A 13925-nucleotide genomic window follows, 5' to 3' on the forward strand; every position below is an offset into this window, starting at 1 on the left:
CTGCCCGGCCAGGGCAGCCCAGGACAGCGGGAGGGCTGCCGGAGGTGCTGCTCCAGCCGTAGCTCAGCCCAGGGATGCCATCTGCTGTTCACAGCTCTGGGAACAGACCTGGAGCCGGCCCAGCACCGCTCTGCCCGAAACAAACCACCCAAACCCGCTTAAACAGCGCAAAAACACCCCGCCCGCACCGCCAGGAGCGCCTGAGCCACCCGAGCCTCGGCTCAGGGTCACTCCTCCGTCACCTGCAGGGTGGGCGCAGCCCTTTGGTGACAAAACCCAGGAGGTTGTGTCCTGCAGGATCCCATTTCCCAGCAGGAGCATCCCAGGGAAGGGCAGCATCGAGGCGCAGCCGTGAGAAGCGTCAGGGGAGGGCGGTGAGTGCCGCGCTCACCCTCCGGGTTCTGCAGGGCTCCATCGCGCGGAACATCCCCCCCCGAGCCAGGAGCACCGAGGGCGGGCACTCAACAGCTCCAGGGATGTCCCAGGGATGGGAGCTTGGGATTCATCCAAAGGCAGAGACCTGGATCTGCTTCTCCTTCCTCCACGGGGACTCAGAGCTGCTCCTTTCCCGCTCTCTGGAAGCTGGGGACACCCCCAGCTCTGATTCCGTCACCCCCAGTGGCTGTCACCTCTCCATGGAGTGCCCCAGCGGGCTCATTCCCAGGATGCTGCCCTGTCCGTGCCTCCCTCCAGGATTTCTGGAGGCAGAAAGGGAAGGATCAGGCTCCAGCTGCGCTGCAGCCACACAAAGGATCCCTCCTCCCCCTGCTCCAGCCGAACAAAGCACCGAGCCCGGAGCCGCGGCCGCTGAGCTACGCTGATTCCAGGTGGAATCAGGAGAAAAAGAGCTGGAAAAGGACAAAGGAAAATTCCTCATTAACGGCCCGGCTCGATGCAGAGGCGACTCAAAGGGAGATTTGCTGTGCCCGGCTTTGGGCTAGAGGGGAAGGCTCCTCTTTCCCTCCATTTCCCCTCCTCTTCCCCTCCCTGTCCCTCCAGCCGCGCAGCGCTCGGGATCGGAGGAATCCCACCTGGAATGACCGGGAGAAGGAACCGGATCCCGGCCGCCGGTCCCTCCGTCCCCGCCGTGTCCTCGGCGGTCGCGCGGTGTCCTCGGAGCTCCACACGGGGTCCCCGGAGCTCCGCGCGGTGTCCTCGGAGCTCCGCGGCGACGGGAGCGGCCCCGCGCCCCCCTGCGCCGCACGGAGCGGGGACAGCGCGGGGACAGAACGGGGACAGCGCAGGGACAGCGCGGGGACACCGGGACCCCCTCCCCGCAGCGCAGGGAGCGCGTTAAAGGAGGGGTGTGACACCTTGGAAGCGAAGCGGCGATGGGGTCACATCCCTGGGAGTGTCCAAGGCCAGGCTGGACAGGGCTTGGAGCAGCCTGGGAGAGGGGAAGGTGTCCCTGACCATGGCAGGGGTGGGACTTTAAGGTCCATTCCGCCCTAAATCATTCCATGATTCCATGATTCCATGATCCCAGCCTGCCCTGACCCCTCTCTCCCACATTTTCACATCATCCCACCCCTGACGCAGCCCGGGCTCCTCCGAGGGCTTTCCCAAGGACGGTTTTTAACGGGACAACTGCTCCAAGCTGGAATTGCGTCCCGACAGTTTGGACACTCCTCCCAAAAACTGCCTGGGGTGAACGGAACCCAAGAGGAGGCAGCGGCTGGGGTCACTTTGGTGTCACCAAAGCCACCCCCGGTCCCTGGGGTGACAAACTGGAGGCACAGCCCTGGTTTGCTCCTTTCTCCCAGGGGAGATCCCAAATCTCCAAAGCAGCCAAAAAACACCGGAAAATTGCAGGTTGAGGCCGTCTCCTCCTGACACCCAGCAAAGGCAGCAGCTGTGCCGGTCCTGTGCCAGTCCTGCGCCAGTGGTGAGGAGCCAAAGCTGTCCCTTGGGAACTCATCCTCCGGAAGCCTCGGCAGCCCCCGGTTCTGCCGGAGTGCCAGGGAAATGCCACGGGATTGCAGGAAAAGCCTCGCGGTGAAGGCGAAGAACGATGCCCCGATCCGGCTGCAGGTCTGGAGTATCCCTTGGGAGGAGGGGATCTGTAGGGAAGCACTCACAGATCCCAGGATCGAAGAGGACACCACCACTGTCCCCCCCTGAGCCACCACTGACCCTCTGGAGAGTCCCAACACCTCCCACGCTGTCACCTGTGGCCGGGATGGCTGCAGGGACACAATTCCCACGCCGGGATCTCTGGAGTCCTCCCCACAGGCAGGAGATGTGGAGAGCGGCTCCTCCAGCTGGGTGTCCCCACGGAGCTGTGACAGCGACTGGAGGGGACCCCTGGCCAGTGTGGGGGTGCCTCACGGGGGTGCAACAGCAGTGCCAGGGAGGGAGGCACCAGAATCCCAGGATGTGGTGGTTCCAGAGGAGCTTCCAGGCTCCTGCAGCAGTCTGATGGCGCTGGGAGCTGCCAGCACCGTCCCCAACGCCACTGCTGGGGACAGCCAGGGGCAGGCACCTCTTCCAGGTGGGGTCCTCTTCCAAAGAGCTCCAGTCAGGAATCAGAGGGGCACAGGGACCTGTTCCAGGTGGAATCCTGCTCCAGTCAGGAATCAGAGGGGCACAGGGACCTGTTCCAGGTGGAATCCTGCTCCAGTCAGGAATCAGAGGGGCACAGGGACCTGCTCCAGGTGGAATCCTGCTCCGGTCAGGAATCAGAGGGGCACAGGGACCTGCTCCAGGTGGAATCCTGCTCCGGTCAGGAATCAGAGGGGCACAGGGACCTGTTCCAGGTGGAATCCTGCTCCGGTCAGGAATCAGAGGGGCACAGGGACCTGCTCCAGGTGGAATCCTGCTCCGGTCAGGAATCAGAGGGGCACAGGGACCTGTTCCAGGTGGAATCCTCTGGTCAGGACTCGGAGGGGCACAGGGACCTGTTCCAGGTGGAATCCTGCTCCGGTCAGGAATCAGAGAGGCACAGGGCCTCCACGGCCGTGCTGAGCCCCTGGCTCACACCGCCCACAGCCAGCAGGCAGTCCCGCAGAGCGATGCTGGAGCAGGCGCAGCGCGGGGTGGGCATGGGGGGGAGGCTCTCCCACTTGTTCTTCTCCGGGTGGAAAGCCTCTGCCGACTCCAGCACCGTCGGCTGATTCCCTGGAAGCACAAATGGAGGTGCTGGATGATAAAAATCCATCTCCCCCCGCAAAAAAAAAAAAAAATCCACTCAAGGACCAGAATTTGCTGTAAACCCACAAGAAAGTTGGATTTGAGCCCCTGGAGCTTGGAGCTGTCCAGAGCATCTCTTGGCTGCTCTGTACCCCAACCCCTTATGGGGGCTGCTTTCCCTGCTCCCTCCCACCAGCCAGGACTGGGATTTCTCCCTTTTCTGGGATGACAAAAATTCCCACATGATTTTAATGGGTTCCCACCAGTCCCAGAGCCTCACCCAGGCCCCCGGCCACAACAACTCTGCCTTGCAGGTAGCCGGCCACGAAGTCTGCTCGCCTTTTCTTCAGGAAACAGGAGCGCTCCATCTTCATCCACCCACCTGGGAAGGGCAGGACATGCTGGGTTTTATGGGATCATCTGCTCCTGCAGAAAGCATCTGCCCCTCTGAGCCCCTGGCTTGTGGAAGTGCAGTTTGGCTGCTGCACCTTGGGGTGATAAAACCTCATGGAATGGGTCGGGTTTGCCCCCAGCACACCAGGAAGGAGCTGTTGGATCCAGCTGCCTCGGGATTGTGGTTTTCCCATTCTGCTTGTTAATTCTGGCTGGAAATCGTCCTCTAAACTGAGCTCAAGACAGCAGCTGATGGGAACTCTGAGCTCTGCAAGGCCAGCAGAGCCCCAAACCCAGCCCTGCGTGGGCCCAAACCCCAAAACCAGCCATGTGTGTCCTCAGACCCCAAATCCAGCCCTGTGTGGGCCCAAACCCAGCCCTGTGTGCCCCCAATCCCAAAACCAGCCATGTGTGTCCTCAGACCCCAAACCCAGCCCTGTGTGCCCCCAATCCCAAAACCAGCCATGTGTGTTCTCAGACCCCAAACCCAGCCCTGTGTGTCCCCAAACCCCAAACCCAGCCCTGCGTGCCCCCAAGCCCCTCTGGAAGGGAGGGGCAGGGCCAGCCCCCACCTTGCTCCAGGTCGAACACGTCCACGGTCCTCATGAACTTGGGCTGCCGGTAGAGCCGGCCCTGGCGCAGCCCCCCCAGGCTGAAGAGCTTGTCCTCGGTGGGCACGAAGCTGGAGAAGGCCCTTTTGTTGGGAATGTTGGGGAACTTGGCCCACGACCTGGTGTCCGTGTCAAAAACCTCGAAGGCGTTGACGGCGTACTTGGATTGCCTTCCCCCTGGGAAAAGGAGAGGGAATCCCAGCTCAGGGGCTGCAGGAGCTTCGGATCTCCAGTCCCCTGAGTGAAACAGGGGATTTTTTTTGCCTCTCTGTGCTCCTTTTCTCTGTTTCATGGCAGGAAAAAGCCGAATTTTCAATTTTCCAGCCTATCCCCCTCCCCGTGGTGCTGGCACAGGGAGGTGTTTGAAATGCACCCGTTTGATCCAGACAAACCCAGAGCAGAGCCAGGATCGGGCTCAGGGAGCTTTTGCAGCTCCGATGAGCTCGGATCCAGAGAGAGAGCAGGAGGATGAGGAGGAGAAGGAAGGGAAGGGGAGGAGAAGGAAGAGAAAGGGAAGAAAAGGGAAGAAAAAGCAGGGAGGAGAAGGAGAAGGAGGAGGAGGAGGAGAAGGAGAAGGAGGAGGAGAAGGAGAAGGAGAAGGAGAAGGAGAAGGAGGAGGAGAAGGAGAAGGAGAAGGAGAAGGAGGAGGAGGAGGAGGAGAAGGAGGAGAAGGAGAAGGAGGAGGAGAAGGAGAAGGAGAAGGAGAAGGAGGAGGAGGAGGAGGAGGAGAAGGAGGAGAAGGAGAAGGAGAAGGAGGAGAAGGAGAAGGAGAAGGAGGAGAAGGAGAAGGAGAAGGAGAAGGAGAAGGAGGAGGAGAAGGAGAAGGAGAAGGAGAAGGAGAAGGAGAAGGAGAAGGGAGGAAAAAGGAGGAGAAGAAAGAAGAAAGAAAGACAAAAATGGAGAAAGAAGAGAGGAGGAGAGAGAAGGAGAAGGACAAGGAGGCCAAGGTGGAGGGGGCAGGGCTGGTCCTTACCCAGCACGTAGATCTTGCTGCCCCTCAGGACGGACGTGGCCGCGTAGCGGGGCGTGGGCATGGCAGCCAGGGACACCCAGATGTCCTTGAGCACGTCATAGTGCTGCAGGAAGTTGTGGGGCCTCAGGTCCGAGCCCATCCCCCCCGCTGCGTACACCCTGTAGTCTGGACGGGGGGAAAGAAACCACGCCAAAAATCCCACAAAATTGTCATAGGAAAGCAGCAGAAATCCAGAAATCCCCCCCTGAAAAAAATTCCCACAAAACTGCTACAGGAAAGGAGCTGAAATCCCCCCTCCTCTGCACAAATCCATCCCCACCACCAAAAAAATCCACTCAAGGACCAGAATTCACTGCAAACCCACAGGAAAGTTGGATCTGAGCCCCTGGAGCTTGTCCAAAACACCCCCAGGGACCAGCAGAGCCACCAGGGCTGGTGACAAACCCGGGGGTGGCTCTGTCTGCGCTTCCAGCCTCCTGTGGAGCATCTCGGGAGGGTGGGAGGTGACAAACGCACGAGGCCCAACTCCTGGAAGCACAGGAGATGTTTTGGAGATGAACGAAGCCACCCTGGGCCATCACCCAGAGAGTTTTTGCGCCTGAGCACAAAAGCTCAGAGAGTCAAACCTAAATCACCAATTCCTCAAGCAGATCCCGAAATCCCCCATCCCACCACCCCACGGGCGGCCCCGGCAGGTCCCTCCTTGCCTTTGGCCGTCACCGAGATGCCCATGGCGGCCTCCCGGAGCGAGCTGCGCTTCCTCCAGCGTCCCTCGTCCGTGTTGTACATCTCCACCACCTTCAGCGGCAGCTGGTTCGTGCCCACCCCGCCGATCACCATGATCCTCTTGCCCAGCGTGGTCACGGCCACGCCAGCCCTGGCCGTGGGCATGGGGGGCAGCGCTGCCCACTGGTCAGCCTCGGGCGAGTAGACCTCGAAGGAGTCCACGGGGACGCCGTTGTCGTCGCAGCCGCCCACGGCGAAGACCTGCCCGGCCGCCTCCACCAGCGTGGAGTACACCCTGCGGCTGGGCAGCGGCGCCAGCGATTTCCACTGGAAGTCTTTGGTGCTGGGCAGCTCCATGGTGGCCACCGGGGGGTTTCTGCCCACGGGAAGGGGGGGGTTATGCTGGAAAATAGAATTCTGGAATCACTGAGGGTGAAAAAAGGTCTCCAGGATCGGCCAAGCTGTGCCAAATCCCTGCCCCGAGTGCTGAGTGCCACGTCCAGGCCTGCCTTGGATGCCTCCAAGCCTCCCTGGGCAGCCCCTGCCAAGGCCTGAGCACCCTTTCCATGAGGAAATTCCTGCTGAAATTCCACCCTGACCTCCCCGGGCACAGCTTGAGGCCGTTCCCTCTCATCCCACCCCAAATTCCCTAGGATAAGATCCCAAATCTGCCCCCCCCCCGGCTGCCCCCTCCTGTCAGGGAGTTGTGCAGAGCCAGAAATTCCCCCGGAGCCTCCTTTACTCCAGGCTGAGCCCCTTTCCCGGCTCCCCCGGGACTCTCCAGACCCTTCCACAGATCCCTCCTGAACTGAGGAAAAACACCAGAGTGCCACCCCCACTGCAGAGCAGCACCGCCGGCACCTCTCAGTGCCTCTCCATCAATCCTGCACATCCAGAGCTGCCTCGGCAGCTCACGCAGAGACCGAGCCTAAAATAAAACCAAACCAAACCAAAAAGGGGTGGGAAAGAAAGAAAGAAACAATCAAACAAACCAGGGAAAAAAAAACCCCAGGCAAGAAGGTCGGAGTCAGTTTGTCCTTCTGCTTCCCGAGCTCCCCGCCCCCAGGTGACATTGAAACCCGGCGTCTGCCCGTTCCACGCCTGTTTTCCGGCCTGCTGGCCAACTTCTCCTTCTCTGACCCACCTGGTTCCTCCTCCTGGTCTTCCTCACCCTGAGGAAAACAGCAACCCCCAGCTCCCTCCTCTCCATCCCCGGGAGCCGGGAGGGATCCCAGGGGGAGCGGGCTGGAACCCCCGCGGTCTCCTCTCTCCAAACGTCATTAGGCGCGATGCAGATGAGCTTAATGAGCGCGGGAGGACGGAGAGGGGGCGAAGGGAGAGCGGCAGAAGCGGTTTTGCTCCGACATCTCCGCCTTGGTGTCCAACACCTGCCCGCAGCCAAAGGCAGAATTCCCTTTGTCCCTGCGGCGGCTCTCGGCGGCTGCTGCCCGCTCAGATTTTGGGACACGGCTCTGAAGGGCAAAGCCAGCCCCGGCCAAAAAATCCCCAAAAAAGGCACATTCCTGGCTCAGCTGCGCTGGGAGAGCAGCATTCCCTCTTCTCCCCGTGCACAGATTCCTAAAGGTTTTCCATGGGGATGCTGAGGTCCCACTGAGCCAGGAAGAGCCACCCTGGCAGCAGAGTGGGGCTGGAGCAGAGGGTCACTCCCAAAACAATGTCCCTGGCCCCCGAATCTGTGTCCCTGATCCCTGAATCCATGTCCTTGACCCCAAAATCTGTGTCCCTGACCCCCGAATCCATGTCCCTGGCCCCCAAATCTGTGTCCATGACCCCCAAATCTGTGTCCCTGATCCCTGAATCCATGTCCTTGACCCCAAAATCTGTGTCCCTGACCCCCGCATCCATGTCCCTGACCCCCGAATCCATGTCCCTGGCCCCCAAATCTGTGTCCTTGACCCCCAAATCTGTGTCCCTGACCCCGGAATCCATGTCCCTGACCCCCAAATTTGTGTCCCTGACCCCGGAATCCATGTCCCTGACCCCCAAATCCATGTCCTTGACCCCCAAATCTGTGTCCCTGACCCCCGAATCCATGTCCCTGCTCCCTGACTGACACCCGGCCCTGTGGCTCTGTCCCATCCAAGGTGCCCAAGCACAAATAAATCATCCAGGAGTGACACCCCTTGGGTTTTCCAGGGGGAAATTCCTCCTTTTTCCCCCAAAAAAGCAGACGCAGACTTGTTTCCTGCTGGAGCAGAGACAGAACGAGGGGGATCTGCAGAATTCCCTGCCCCAGGACGGAGCTGCCGGGTCTGAGCAGAGCCGGCCGGGAGCAGCCGCAGGCGTGGCTTAGCAACAGCCCCCTCCGGCCTCCTGTCGCCACCCGAGCCCCGGGATCAGCCGGGGGATTCCCGGGATCACAGCGTGGAGCAGGATCCCCCTGGAATCCTGCATCCCCCGCACCTCCTGAGTGCTGGGAATTTCATGTGGTTTCTCCTAAAAATTCCCGGCTGCTGCGTCCCCCGGGTCAGCAGGGGGACAGAGGCGGCCCTGGAGCCAGCGCCAGGGACAGCGCAGCGTTCCTGCTGAGCACGGCGCTGCTGCCATCCTGGGATCCCTGCAAACCCCAGAGCCGCCCCAAGGGGGGATTTCCGGGCTCCTGTTTGCTCCCGCAGCTCCTCTGAAAGTGGGAATCACACGAGGCTGGCAGGGATCCCACATCCCTGGAAGTGGCCAAGGCCAGGCTGGAGCAACCTGGGATAGTGGGAGGTGTCTGTGCCCATGGCAGGGTGAGGATTTTTTAAGGCCCTTCCAACCCAAATCATCCAGGGATTCTATGATTCTATAAAGAAAATTGAAAGCATCGGTGAAAAAGGTCTCACGCCTGGACTGGGATCCAGGAAAATCCCTTCCCATCCAGCTCTGAGCTACCATAAAATCCAGTCATTCCGAGCAGGGCTGTTTATTTTTATTTGTCTTCCCAAATAAATTTTCGGGAGCGCACCAAACATCATTTATGGCATGAGGAATGGGGTTGACGAATAAATCCTCCTTGGGCTGGGGTCCAGGACCTGCTGTGGGCTCATCCACAATTCCCGGCGCAATTCCAGGCCCCACAGGGGCCGCAGGACAAAGGAACACAAAGCCACGATAAAAAGCAGCAGCAGCACATCAAGCCACGCTTCCCATCCTCCCAGAATCCAGGGAAAAAGGGGCGAACCCCAGCCCAGATCCCGCTGCTGCTCTGCCCTCCCTGAGCAGCTCCGGAATTTGTGCCCTGCCAGCTCCAGCGGCTCTGGGATTCTGCCTCCGTGAACGATTTTTTTCCTTTCCAGGTGAATTTTCACAGACAAATTCAGCCTGGGCCGGCTAATCAGCAAAGCAGAGCCAGCTCCTGTTTCCAGCAGCACGATGGATTTGCATCCAGACATCCAGGAAATCCTTTTTTTACCCCGTGCCTCTCTTCCTTCGAATCCAAAGTGCTGGGATGAGGCACAACCAGCATTGCTCCGGCGCCTGCCAGGAGCAGAACCTGGGGCCAGGCAATTCCTCTGTCCAAAGCTTAGGAATAATTGCCTCAAATTGCCTAAAAATTCCTTTTCAACATCCCAGCACGCAGAGAGCGCTTGGAGAGGGATGAGGATTTCTCTGGGCAGGTCCCTCGCGGGAACAACGCAGCAAAGAGCTGGGAATTCGGCTGGAATGCAGAGCTCTGCCTGAATTCAGCTGCCTTGGCACACAAAGGATCCGCTCCTCTTCCCTCCCGTGCTATTTTTAGGAAATCAAGGTCAGGCTCACACGCTGATCCCACGCCTTCGCCTCCGGCTCTCCAAAATCACCTGGATTTCACCGGGAAGCGACACCAGCGCCGTGCAGGGAGCTGGGAAAGCGTCCCGCAGCCTCATTCCCCTCCCGGGCACAGGGAATTACGGCTTCGTTATCCCAAACTGACCGACGTCTGAAATCCAAAGGAAGGGAAATTGCTTTTCCAGCAGCGGAGGCGGCGGGGATGGGGCCGAGCCCGCTCCAGTCCTAATCCATGCAGGATAAAATTCCCGGCTCTAAGAGCACCCACAAACCCTCCAGGGCCTTTTCCAAGTGGATTTGGAGCATGGATGGGCAGGGGCAGCCCCACAGCACGCCCTGAGAGGGGGTCAGGGCTCCAGGGGACAGCGGGACCTCTCCCTGGATATTCCCTCCATGGAAAACCCATTCATCATTTGGGAGAGGCCCTGGATTCGTGGCATTTCTGGGCCTGCGGTAATTTGGGATTTATCGGAGCCAGGCTGGTGGGGTTTAAAGGGATTCACGGGATGAACGGGGAGAGAGGTCAGAGCACGGCAGCTTCTTTCCCTTCCATTCCCATCTCTCTTCTCTCCAGGATTTGGAAGTCTTGCTGCTCCAGGGTCGAAATTCCAAGGGCCAGCGCATGAGCTGTCCGGAACCCAAACCTCCTCCCATTTGGGAATGGGACAGATCCAGGGTGATCCCCACAGCCCCAAAAATCCCGTCTGCCAACGCCTCCGTGCCACCAGGAGCAGGTCAGACACCCCCAGCCAGTCCTCAGCGGGACAGAGAAATCCACCAGGGAAACTTCGGGAAAAAGGATCCTCCTCTCCCCCGCGTCCCAAGGGAAAAGGAGCCGGGAACAGCCCGATTCTGGTGCCTTTGCTCCAACCCCGGCAGCTGGGAATGAAAGGAGCAGGCATGGAATTGTCAGCCGGGGATTCCAGACCTGCCCGCCTTCCCTCGCCATAGTAACAACCGCCCGGAAAATAACAACAAAAACAACAACAACAACCAAACGCCGCCGGTTCCCTGCCTCTCCCTGGAAAAAAAAAACAGGCAAAAAGAGGGAAAACCACTGGAATTAGAAGAGATTTCGTTGTGCCAAGCAGAGGGAAACAGCAGAGCTCGTTTCGTACCCCCCGATCCCGAGCATCCTCCGGGATGCAGGAGCAGCTGGGACCGCTCCGGCCTCCCCCAGCTTCACCCCCTCCCCCACCCCGGTCCCTCAGGATCCTTTCCAGCCTCCTCCTGCGGGCTGCAATTTTCCTGCTGATGGGAGGGAGGGGGATTGTGGAAGGAAATACTCCCCAGCAGGAGGATGGCAGCCACAGCTCCGGGACAGGGACAAAAGCTGCTTCATTTTTTGAAAGAGGGGAAGGAGCCCAGATCAGCCTTTTTTTTATCGTGGGTGGGCTGAAAAATCAGTGGAGCAAGGTGAGGTTTGCTCATGTCACAGTTTAGCCCAGGAGATTTTATTTTATTTTATTTTATTTTATTTTATTTTATTTTATTTTATTTTATTGCAAGGACCCACCTGCAAGAGCAAAGGGTCTCCCTTCCCCATCCAGCTCCCACCAAAATCTCCCTCTGCCCCAACAGCTCCTCTCCTGCACGAGTGAAAGCCAGAAGGGCTTTTCCGAGCCCTGCAGCCTCTCAGGTTGTGTTTCCAGAGCTCCTTTTCCTCTTTATTTCGGCTGCACAGGGAATGGGAAGAGCTCCGGCCGGATCACAGCTGGGGGAGGTCACAGCAACCCCAGCACTGCCAGGGCCTGGGCTGGGAGAAAGGCTGGAAAAATGGCAGTGGGGATGCTGGGAGGAGAAAGGCTGAAAAGAAGGGATTTGGGGGCTACTGGGGGGAAAAAAAAGTAAGGGAAAACCCCATCCTTCTTCACAAAAAGTAAGGAAAAAATCATCTTTCTTCACCCAATTTTTGGAAGGGAAACGCAGACTCCGAGCTTTGTTTGAGGCTGAAAAGCCTGGGAGGACCCGGGGTCTCAAATCCCCCCCCAAATGACCCAGTGACCTCCAGTGAGGAATTCCCTCCCTCCCTCCTTCCTTTCCCAGGATTTCTCGGGAATACTCACAGCTCCGGAGCCGCCGCGCCGAGCGCAGGTGGAGCATGGCTGGAAAAGCTCCTCAACTTCCCCTTTTCCCAAATCCTCCGAGCATCCCCTTCCTTCCTCCCACTCCCCGCCGGGCTGCGAGCGGCGCCGGGAGCAGCCGGGGTTGGGAATTGCTGCGTGGGAGGGGGGGAAAAAAACGGGAACAAAAATCCGCGTAAATCCAGCGGCGCTGCAGTTCCCCCTCTGGAAGATGTAGGACGCTCAAGGCGGGGAGGGTTTCCCCATCTGGGCTCCTCCTCGGAGCGGCAGCCGGGGCTGTGCGTGCGAATTCCCGGCGTTCCCAGTCCATCCCTAAGCCTTTTATGGCTCCCCACGCTCGCACAGGATGTTCTGGAACGGCCGCGCTCCCCCCGCTCCCCGCCCTAAACCGGCACCGACAAAACTCCTGGGAAAGGGAGGCGGGAGGGCAAAAATCGGGAAGCAGGAGCTGGAAAGACGGAGCTGAGAGGAGGCAGAGACCCCGCGGTGATGGTGGGAAGGGATGGGGGCTGTCCCTGGGGGAATGCCAGGGATCAGGGAGGGAAGAGCCCATCCCATGGGTGTCACCCCGGAATGGGGAAAAGGGGCACGGCAAGGCAGCAGAACCCCCAAATTCTGCTCCTGCACCCCACAAGGAGCTTGGGAGAGTGGGATGTTGGGACTTTCTCCCAGCCCGCCGGTCATCCCGGGGTTTTTCTGCCTTGACCCGATTCCCTCAAAAGGTGTTGGAAGCGTCTCCTTCTCCTCCAAGTGCTGCAGATGGATCAATGGATGGATGGAGGGATGGGTGGAGGGAGGGATGGATGGAGGGATGGATGGAGGGATGGATGGATGGATGGATGGATCCATGGATCCATGGATGGATGGAGGGATGGACGGATGGAGGGATGGATGGACGGATGGAGGGAGGGATGGATCCATGGATGGATGGATGGATGGATGGATGGATGGATGGATCCATGGATCCATGGATGGATGGAGGGATGGACGGATGGAGGGACGGATGGAGGGATGGATGGAGGGATGGAGGGAGGGATGGATCCATGGATGGATGGATGGATGGATGGATGGATGGATGGATCCATGGATCCATGGATGGATGGAGGGATGGACGGATGGAGGGACGGATGGAGGGATGGATGGAGGGATGGAGGGAGGGATGGATCCATGGATGGATGGATGGATGGATGGATGGATGGATGGATCCATGGATCCATGGATGGATGGATGGATGGACGGATGGAGGGATGGATGGAGGGATGGATCCATGGATGGATGGAGGGATGGATGGACCCATGGATGGATGGATGGGTGGATGGAGGGAAGGATGGATGGATGGATGGAGGGATGGATGGAGGGATGGATGGATCCATGGATGATGGATCCATGGATGGATGATGGATCCATGGATGGAAGGATGGATGGATCCATGGATGGATGGATGGAGGGATGGATCCATGGATGGATGGATGGATGGAGGATCCATGGATGGATGGATGGATGGATGGATCCAGCCTCACCTTCCATGATGAACACCTGAGATAAACAAGAAAAAACGGGATAAATCAGGGGGAAAATGGGGAATTGAGACATGAACAGCTCAGCCACAAATCCCAGCTGTTCCAAGCTTCCCGATGGCTGAGCCGGATCCAGCAGGCTGGAAAATGTTTTTCTGGGAATGATGGATTCCCGCTTTTTTTGGTGCCTCAAAAAAAGCTGATTTAAATTCTCCCAGCCTGCTCGGGAATGGTAAAGGAGGTGTCGCTGTTAAAAAATTACCAATAGTCCTGAGAATCTCTAGAATCCCTGCAATTCCACATCTGTTTCCATGGGAACAGCAGGAGAGGTGCAGGAATTCCTGCAGATGACACCAACGAGCCCAACGGGGAGGTTTTAATTCCCGGTTCTAATTCCCTTTTTTCCACCTGCAGCACCGCAGGCTGAGCCAACTCCATCCCTAAAACATTCCTGGGATGGGAGGAGCTGCAGGAGGAAGGAAAATGGGGGGAAAATGGGAAAAATCGGCTCTGGAAACGCAGGAAAAGGGGGGGTTTTTTGGGAATAATGAGGATGTTGTGGGTAAAGAGGGAAAACAGGGAATTTTTTCTGCCAGCAGGGAGAGAAATGTAGGGGACTGGAGGTCCTAAATTTTTCCCAGAGATTTTCCAAGCTGACAGTTAATTAAGGAGTTAATTAAGGAGTTCTCCAGTGCAGAGAGCTCCCTTAATCCGGGCAGACAGC

General features: G+C 58.6%; 1 protein-coding gene across 2 annotated transcripts; it reads right to left on the reverse strand.

Moving 5' to 3' along the window:
• Positions 1 to 1745: 1745 nt before the first annotated feature.
• Positions 1746 to 12006, reverse strand: KLHDC8A (kelch domain containing 8A). 2 transcript variants are annotated; one of them, XM_032133200.1, is made up of 6 exons: positions 11667 to 12006; positions 5814 to 6234; positions 5107 to 5271; positions 4095 to 4310; positions 3410 to 3511; positions 1746 to 3117 (listed from the first exon to the last, which is right to left on the reverse strand). In XM_032133200.1, exons 2-6 carry the CDS (start codon positions 6187 to 6189, stop codon positions 2924 to 2926), a joined length of 1053 nt encoding a protein of 350 aa, XP_031989091.1. In that variant the 5' UTR covers positions 6190 to 6234; positions 11667 to 12006; the 3' UTR covers positions 1746 to 2923. The 2 variants fall into 2 exon arrangements, with proteins under 2 accessions (XP_031989091.1, XP_031989090.1); XM_032133199.1 differs by lacking the exon at positions 11667 to 12006 and adding an exon at positions 6977 to 7677.
• Positions 12007 to 13925: the final 1919 nt, after the last annotated feature.

This window comes from Corvus moneduloides, chromosome 24 (assembly GCF_009650955.1).
Source record: "Corvus moneduloides isolate bCorMon1 chromosome 24, bCorMon1.pri, whole genome shotgun sequence".
Classification (NCBI taxonomy): Eukaryota; Metazoa; Chordata; class Aves; order Passeriformes; family Corvidae; genus Corvus; species Corvus moneduloides.